The sequence below is a fragment of the Zerene cesonia genome, chromosome 29 (assembly GCF_012273895.1).
Source record: "Zerene cesonia ecotype Mississippi chromosome 29, Zerene_cesonia_1.1, whole genome shotgun sequence".
Taxonomy (NCBI): domain Eukaryota; kingdom Metazoa; phylum Arthropoda; class Insecta; order Lepidoptera; family Pieridae; genus Zerene; species Zerene cesonia.
The window spans coordinates 3206000-3215882 of record NC_052130.1 but is presented as its reverse complement, the minus strand read 5'-3'; the positions used below and the strand labels follow the sequence as shown (position 1 = coordinate 3215882).

The window sequence follows — 9883 nt, the reverse complement described above, 5'->3', positions numbered from 1 at the left end:
AAGTTTTCATTATTATTTAGAGACTACTATTACTGCTAGAGGAAAAGGATCTCTTAATAAATAAGGCAGCTAATGCATTTAAGGTAAACAATAGGTTATACACAATATGAAAATATTTGTAATTTAATGCAAACTCTTTCATGATAGTACGTAATATTAACGAGTTATACAATAAAATGAAGTTACTTGACACTTTTTAACAATTGACTGATACTCCGTAATTCTTATATTTATTCTATATATTCTATTCCAATAATATAAGTTACAAGTTTGTTTGTTTGAACGCATTAATTTCGGGATCTACTGAACCGATTTCAAAAATTCTTTCACCATTGGATAGGTGATCTCTGAAGCTATAAGAATAGGTAATAAATGTACCACAGACAGAGCCAGGGCCGACAACTTGTTGTAAATAAAAAAAAATCATAACATCAATATTGAAATTTTTATTGTATGTTTCTCCAATTATGTAAGAATTGCTGTAAATAGCTTTAAACTTTTATAATGACTGATTGAATTTATAAGTGTATGTATTATTATTGCAATTTAATATAAATAATAAAGACTAAATTGTAAAGAAAAATGAAATTGCAGTATATGTGAAAAAAATTCAATATATATTGCAATTTTAATCAATATTTTTCTAAATTCAACACATCAATTTTAATTTATGAACATAATATTATGTAATATTAGTACGTAATTTAACCATATTTTTGTCTACGCTTATAGGATCTTCTTTTCTGTCGTATCTTGCATTTATGTGCGTTAAGGAAATGTTCGGTTGTACCGAATTGTGTAGTAGGAACTTATGTTATTATTTAGCCAAAATAAATCTTTTGTCAAAAAAAAAGCGTTTTAATATATAATGTTATTTAATTAGTCCCTCATTATTTTAGATTTCTCGAATTCGTGTAAATTTTATAAAATAAAAATTGTCTATCACAATCTATACAAGACACAGAATTTTTTTTTTTAAATATATTAGGTATGGGCACAGATAACATAATACTATACTATCCGTATCATAAATCGATTCTTCAAATAAAAGTTCCCAATCATACTCATACATTTATTTCATTTTGTACATTTCACACTTTTCTACTTTCTACGCATAAAATTTGCAACAGAAAACAGTTAACAGGTATTATTGTCGTAACACGTAATAATTGACAATACTATAAATAATTAGATTAAGTTTTATTAAATAAAGCAAATTTCTCTGTCAAATTTAAAATAATTTAATAACAATGACACCAATTGAAAGTACAGATAATAAATTAAAGTCAAACGTAGGTCGTAACATAGCACGGTGTTGTCATGTCATACTCGGGAATTTGCAAGTCATTAATTATAATTTATTTTACTATGTTATGTAAAATTTGTTACCGTTATTAAAACCCTCACTTCCTAAGTATATCGGTTTAAGATTTTACGCGACAGGTATTGCTTATATCATCCTAAATAATAAATAATTACATTCCACATATATCAGATCAAAATAATATATCACAACCCAAAACGTTGAGCGGTATATAAAAAAAATATTAAATTAATACATGATAAAAAAATTAAAAATATAAAATAATATTTTATTTTTTTGTAACTATATAAAAAAGGAATGCATACCAGCGACTTCTATTCAATTGCTTTTAAAATTGCAAAGTATATAAAAATCACGCTGTGAAGGAATGCCATAAATTCAATTGGAAATGTAAATAAATGCCTATATACTAAAAACAGCAGAAAAATTCTTTCATAATTCAACGAGTTTCACTTGTACAAAGGTTTTGGACAATCCATTAACAGATAACAAAGTTTGCGAAGGCAATTACAATCCCTTGTTGAAAACCACGTGGTCAACTTTCGGGTAGTTCTTCTTCATGAAGTCCTGTAATTAGAAGACAAAGTAAAAGTTAGAGAAAATGGGTTCTCTGTAGTCTTGTTTCCGTATTATAGTAGTATTTCGTTAGAAAGATTCTGAGATATAAAATTAAAGCATAGTAAGAAAGATATTAACTAATTAGAAGGATATAAACGATATGAGCCTATGTAGTATAATATGCGACAATATCTTATACTACCATTAAAAACTCTGTAAAATAATTATTCTATTATGTAGAATGTCTAGGGTGGTCAAAACGTAGCTGGCAACGTTTTTACACTTCAAAAAATTTTCTCAAAACCCAGTCTTAAATATCATCTTACCACAATAATCTATAGTATAATATTATAAAGCTGAAGAATTTGTTTGTTTGAACGCGCTAATCTCAGGAACTATTGGTTCGTTTTGAAAAATTCTTTCAATTTTAGATAGCACATTTATTGAAGGCTTTAGGCTATATATGTACCAAAAACAATATTTTTTTTTCTACTGGCATCATCGAGCCTAACCTACCCGCAGTTAAAACCTAACCCTACCTACCTACGCAATAAAAAAAAAAACAATTTTTTTTTATCAACCGGCAACACCGAGCCGAACTCACCCGCAGCTCCGGATCGAGGCTGGCAACACTGAGCGTGGCGCGCTGGTCGAATATCGCGCAGCAGAGCGGCGTCGCGAACGTGACGCACAGCCCCACCAGGAACAGCTGGAACGGGATCACGCCCTTGGGGTGCCGGCAGAACAGCCCGCGCCGGGTCGCTATGTTCGTTATTATCGGCGTCACAGCTGGCGATTGCGAAATAGTGCACGAATTAGAAACACGGTGAAAGTTTCAGTCTTTTATGTTTTTTTTTAATTATAATCACTCGAAATATGTACTTCTTTTACTTAGACAAAAATTTAATAGATTTTTCGATTTATCCTCACATTTTCATATCAGCTCAATTTTAGTTGTTGCAGGAAATCATAGTGAAAAAATCGGCTAATTCGGATTCGAAGTACCGAGTCCCTGCAGTAGGAACAAATACGATGATGATGATGATGAAGCAAACGCTGACGACGATGACGATGATGCTGGTGATGTTGGTCGTGATGATAATTATGCTAATGGTCGTGATAATGATGACGATTAGATTGTTGTTGCTGATGATTTAAACGATGATAATAATTCATTACTATGAATGATGATGTTGCAAGTGGTCATGATGATGATAGCGTTAATTATAATGATGATAATGACACGATGACCCTTTCGCTACTGATGATAATAGTGATGCAGACGATGAGAATAATTCATGACTTTGTTGATACCAGTGGTCGTAATGATGCATGATTAAAGATAGTTAATGAAGATGATTCTATTTCTGCTGATGATGACAGCGATGTAGACGACGATGATTAAGCCAACTCACTCATGCCGGGCAGCGCCATGAGCACGCGCGAGAATATGACGAGGCTGATGCCGTAGCGCGCCGCCACCTTCGACTCGCCCACGCGCCGCCCGTCCGGCGTGAACACCGGCGTGCCGTTCAGCAGCTCGCTGCCATAGCATAAACGTCACTCACTAGCTGGATACCGCGGCTTCGCTCGCGTGGTACCCGATTAAAAGCTAACCCAGGTCGGTCCTAGAAAGCCTATGTCTAGACTACAGAAATCCAATCAGTTCAGATCTGTTTTATGTGAAAGAGTACCTAACAAATTAACATTTTACATATTCTGTAACAATTTACTCAAACGAGATCAAAGATGGACATAATTTAAGTGAAGTCCCGTGTCTCCTAGTGGGGTATGGGGCAGATGATATACATCTGTTTCACTGAACGATTTTCTTTATGGACAGCCTGCTGTATCCTGCCAGACCGAGACTTTTTTTGTGCGTCCCACCGGGAATCGAACCCCTGGGTTTTACGGTCACGTGTTAACCAAGGAGACAGTCAAACTAGACTTGATAGTGGTAAAAAAATTATAATACGAGTAATGCCGGAGCGCAAGATTTTACCATCATCCATTCACTTTCATAAACTTACACCGATTATTGTTTAATTCATATCAATACATAGATAAAGAATTTTTAATAAATGTTACTCTTTTATAAAAACATCAATTTCGAGGTCGAGGCGACCTCTAAGTTAGAGACTTACCCACTCCTCATCATGGGAATGTTGATGAAGTTAGCCCCACACACGGCCGCGAAGGGCACGAGGCTGGCGTAGATGGGGCTCATGTTCTACACATAAAAGCATGCAGCTATTATTTAAATACGAAGAAAACATACTTACTTTGAGGAAAATAAATATTTGGCTTTTAATATACGCAATCACCATAAGCTAAATAAGTGAATTATCTGCGTTGTTAACCATGGGGCGTGGGGTTGTAACTATCAACTCTATTAGAGGCAATAGAGCTGGTGGGACGCCTGATGGTAAGCGCTACCACCGCCCATGAACATTTGGAGAGGCATAAGGTGGATTGCAGCCTTACGCCTCTACAAATGGATTGCCGACTTTTTGGGAAAGGGATTAAGAAAGGTTTGGCGATAGGAATAAAGGTTGCCCGGTGCGAGCTGGCCCAATTCGTGGCGAAGCGTGCTCAACTTACACATATAAGACACACGTACACGTAGGCGTAAAACTCGACAACGGCTCGACTGATTCCGAATATCTTTTCAGCGTTTTGTTATGGCACACGACCCTTCTTTGGAGAGAAAACATGCCGCGGGTGAATCCGGGGCGGACCGCTAGTAATCTCTATTCATCTACATCTAAATATTGTTTTTCATTTGTTTTGTTGTACATAACATATTCTCCAGCAAGTAGATACGCTACTACGAAACAGTATATGTGTAAATGTAATGGAAGGAATATGGTAATGTGGTGAATTATTATTTTGTCTTTCAAAAAATATATCGAATAATGCATGACCTAAACATACAACAGAAGCAAATATCACTATCAACTATCAAGGACAGGAAGAATGTCTTAAATAATGGAATGACAAAGAAACTGCAATATGCGAGGAACAGACAATATGAGAATGTTTTCTAAACAATGCACTCGGATATGAAACGGGCAAATCTTGCTCTTTTTTATTTCAAATTATACGATTTTTTTAATTAATTGTTTTTACGAGTACAATAATGTTCCAATTTATTCGCTATTTATATGTATATATTCCTAAAATGCTTAGTAAACTTATGGAAATGTATTGGCAGGGTAAATAAAATCTTTTAACACCTACTCTATTTTTTATTTTTATAGGTTTTCTTCATAGGATAAATAGTAAGGGCTTTGTAGGAAAAATTCATATTCTGTATAGTTGTAGGTTATATTAAAGTTGTAAACATACCTACAAGGTATACATTGTAATTTGTAAGTCTACAAAATACTCATTCTGAAGGTTTAAGTTTTAGGCTGCAACATTTATATATCAAGAATGTTGAAGCAACATGTTTCAGAGTTACTATAAACATGCTAGAAGAAACACTGTGTATTGTAGCAGTTGTTACAGCGGGTTAAAGAGTTCTCGCCTATGGAGCGATAACTACCTACGTAGTAGCTAGTAGAATAATATATAATATGTGGTAGTACATATAAGGTCTATAGAGATCTGTGGCGGCTACATTAAAAGAATATTTCCAATTATCTGACTACTATGTAGTTGATATCCTTTTTTAACAACATTGTTGTTTGATGTTCCAATATCAATCAATTAACGAATTTTACAAAAACAATTTCACGAATAGATGCTCGTCCCGGCTTCGCTCGTGGTACATATATAGCCTCAGAGGTACATATATGTCAGTGAAGTTGCAGCTTTCTAATTTTGAAATCGGTGTAGTGGTTTTCGCGTGAAAACCTTACAAACATACAAAAATTTCCTCTTTATAATGTTAGTGTAGAAACAAGTGTTGATATGGGGAGCATAATACACGTTTATTACTATAATACGAGGCTTAATTCTCTATTTAAACGTGATGCATCTAATCTAATGCATACACATTTAGTTCAAATAGACGATAACAAACATAACATGATAATTTGTCTATTACATTATTATCACACCACATCCTCGCATATATCTAAACAAACACTCCCAATGACTCTTCTCCATCAATATATCAATATTAAAATGTGTATGGCTTAATAAAATATAATTTCTAATAATACATTCTAAAGTTTAGTCGTTGAATATAAACTCTACATTATATTTATATATCTATGCATCAATATTTATAATCCTACTAATATTATAAACGTGAAAGTTTGTAAGTATGGATGTATGGATGTTTGTTACTCTTTCACGCAAAAACTAACGAACCGATTGCAATGAAATTTGGTACGTAGATAGCTGGACAACTGGAATAACATATAGGCAACTTTTTATCCCGATATTCCTACGGGATACGGACTTACGCGGGTGAAACCGCGGGGCGCAGCTAGTAAAAACTATAAAGCTAAGGAGTTTGTTAGAATGCGCTATTCTCAAATACCTACTGGACCGGTATTTAACCCGATTTTTGGTATCTACGATCCCTGAGACCAAATACGTAGGGCTACTAGTATAGTATTATGTTATCTATAGTACGGCTTTATACCTAAGTACCACAGGCGAAACCGAGGCGAACTAGAGAGCAGCTAGTTATTATAACAAACGCAAAATCTCTATTTGTCGTTTCACGCTTTCACGGCTAAAAAACTCAGTATCGAATTTTGGAATGAAAACACTTGAATGACAATCAAAAGACCCAGAGTCAAACACAGGCTATATTTCTTTAAACCAACCCCTAAATAGCATCAACTATATGGGAGTAAGTGGTTTTGTCAACGCGTAAAACCGCGAAGCACACCTTATGGTACCATATATAAATTTAGAATCACCTATCGTTTGAACTGAACTTGAATTCTATTTACATATGTTTGCGTATAATGTTTATCATTTCAATTATCGTTATTGCAAACACAATGACGTCATGTGACGTCACAGTTCGAGCCCACTGATAACTTAATCCATGCTTCACGTTTTGTTTATCTTTCGGTTCAAATAAGAGATGAAACGAGGCTGTATTATGCAACATGAAATCCAATTACTATGACAATGACATCTACCAACCCGCACTTAGGGAGCGTGGTGGATTATGGCCTGAACCCTCATAGGAGGTCTGTGTCCCAACAGTGGGAACACAAATGGGCTGATGATCATGATGATTTATTCATTCGTTCATTCATATTGCTTTATTGTTATTTAACACCGACACTTAGAAATAATGGTATAAATACGCACGGAACATCAAGCTAATAAACTATCAATATCAAATAATTGTTTTAACACATTATTTTCAAATACGTCATACTTGAAAGTAAATTATATTAGCTTTATTTATATGTCTTTATTATCTATACTAATATCATAAAGCTAAAGAGTTTGTTTGTTTGTTTGTTCGTTTGTTTGTTTGTTTGAACGCACTAATCTCTATATATGTACCACGGGCGAATCCGGGGCGGACCGCTAGTTTTAAGATAAGTGTTATTGAATTTCACCTACGGTATCTTTAACTGCGGTAGAATACGTAAACTCCATGTAATTTTAAATTAAGAAATAAGCGCCCGTTTAATATCAAAAGCCTACCAGACGAAAACTGGATAATACATACTTCGTTGCAAACAAGAAATAATTTATTCAATTCATTTTAAATTCACATAAACGTGCGGTGTAAAATCTCGTAACCTTACTGATAAACCTACGCATTTCACAGAGTCATTGTGAAGTTAGTCCAAATATTTTTAGCGCACAATCTGACAAGTTGTGATGAATTCACTTCCGTGGAAATCTAGCGATTGATGTTACTTTTCCCTTCCTGTTTATCGCGAATGTCAGTGACACTTCACTGTTATCATATCATGAAAGTTAGTTTGCACTGGATTTGAGAGAAAATATATAGCTATAGGCTAATATTTTGATTAGCTCCGCCCTCCGGTTTTACCCACGTAGTACCTGAAGTGACATATAGCCTAAAGCCTCAATAAATGGGCTGTCTGACGCTGTAATTATTTTGCAAATCGGACTAGTAGTTCTTGAGATTAGCCCGATCAACCAAACAATTAAACTCTTCAGCTTTATATTATTAGTACAGTACTAGTATATATTTGCAAAGACAATTTCATATTAATGCGGATTTTACGAATTGTATGCGCATGCCCGGGTCTTTCTTTGTATGCACACATTCGCTTAGTTTACGTCCATATATGGCCATGTTCATGTAATATTTGCAAATGTCGCGCTTTAGGTGTTTGCGTATTCGTACGAATGTGACCGGAAATATAGCATATTTAACTATCATATGCTGAAATACAATATGTATTTTGTAAAAATGACGACTCAGTTTCGACTCATTTTGACATGGAATTCAAACTGTACACTTATCAAGGATCGGTGACGAAACAATAATTTCATGAGTTTATGTCATTAACCTGATTAGGATCGCTCGGATTAAATAAATTCCTTACGTATACGCTATACGCTAGTGGGACGATTTCGCTGATTCCATGATATGTTAACGATATATTTATAATTTTGTAACGTTAGAAACCTTTTTCTATAAGAAGAGTGAAACTTCAAACATTTCGTCAAACATTGGACATCAACTTTGCATCTTAATTGAAAATTGCGCATGCGTATAAAAAGTTGATACGGGTGAATGATAAACATTTCGTACATATTTGAGTTCATATTACGATATGAACTCAAATTTATTACGATATAATCTTATATCTTATATATAAAATTCTCGTGTCACAATGTTAGTCTCTATACTCCTCCGAAACGGCTTGACCGATTCCTCTGAAATTTGGTAAGCATATTGGGTAGGTCTGAGAATCGGCTAACATCTATTTTTCATACCACTAAACGATAAGAGTAAGGCAGAACAGCGTTTGCCGGGTGCAGCTAGTCTTATATATGTCAGCTCAGGCTGGATTATAGGGCTCAGTGGGCTGGTTATGTGTTCCACATTGGGCGTCTTGGGTAACTTCGAGCATCAAAAGACAAACGGAAATTCACACTTTTATTCAAACTCACAATAATTATTAAAAATCACAAATTCACTTCACTGTACTTTATATAGCAAATTAGAATTCAAACTTATATCGGGACTCGAACAGACACGTCCGCTCGGCACGAGCTCCAATACTTGAATGCCCGCACGCTGCTACGGCCATGTCCAAGCGCAACTCGTGAGTCATGCACTTGCGTTCGTTATTATCCAAGAGGGTACTCCGACACGGCCATCTCTGATGTTCACACGTCCTCGTGTGTGGTATCTGCAAATACATGATGCACACAATATCCTGCTCGGTCATACTGATTCTTCCTTAACATAACCCTTTTAGGTTGTTAATAAAACGATAAAAAAAAACAACTTAGCTATCAATCAGCTTACATCGTACATACTAGGGTAATCATTCCTATTAAAACACAAAGCTACATTATTTGGTCAATCAGTGCCGCTCCAACGACTCATCCCTTTTTCGCACCAACGGAAACAAAGATAGCTTTAATCGTCGCTACAACGACTCATCTTGTTAACGCACCAACAAAAACAAGGTTAATTTTTAATATAGTCGCTACAACGACTCGTCTTGTTAACGCACCAACGAAAACAAGGTTAATTTTTAATATAGTCGCTACAACGACTCGTCTTGTTAACGCACCAACGAAAACAAGGTTAATTTTTAATGTAGTCGCTACAACGACTCATCTTGTTAACGCACCAACAAAAACAAGGATAACTTTGAATATCGTCGCTACAACGACTCATGTTGCTTTCGCACTAACGAAAACAGAATATCGTCGCAACAACGACACATCTCGTTAGCACACCAACGTTACGACGATAACAGCTATTTCACCTTCAGCCATTCAGCGAACTGCACCACAATACATCACAAAACATTTTGCTTCTTCGTTTTCATTTTGTCTTCGTACGAACTTTGTCATGTACGA

The 9883-nt window shown here is 35.1% G+C and overlaps 1 protein-coding gene across 1 annotated transcript in view; it reads right to left on the bottom strand.

Annotated features, from left to right (window-relative positions):
- Window positions 1-1607: 1607 nt before the first annotated feature.
- Window positions 1608-9883, bottom strand: part of LOC119837814 (sideroflexin-1-3) — a 16667-nt gene continuing 8391 nt past the window's right edge. Inside the window, exons 6-9 of the mRNA XM_038363584.1 lie at window positions 4027-4112; window positions 3298-3425; window positions 2487-2671; window positions 1608-1891 (exon numbers count right to left, since the gene is read on the bottom strand). Of these exons, the coding sequence (XP_038219512.1) occupies window positions 1832-1891; window positions 2487-2671; window positions 3298-3425; window positions 4027-4112 (459 nt within the window). The 3' untranslated portion in view covers window positions 1608-1831. The remainder of the gene's footprint in view (window positions 1892-2486; window positions 2672-3297; window positions 3426-4026; window positions 4113-9883) is intronic.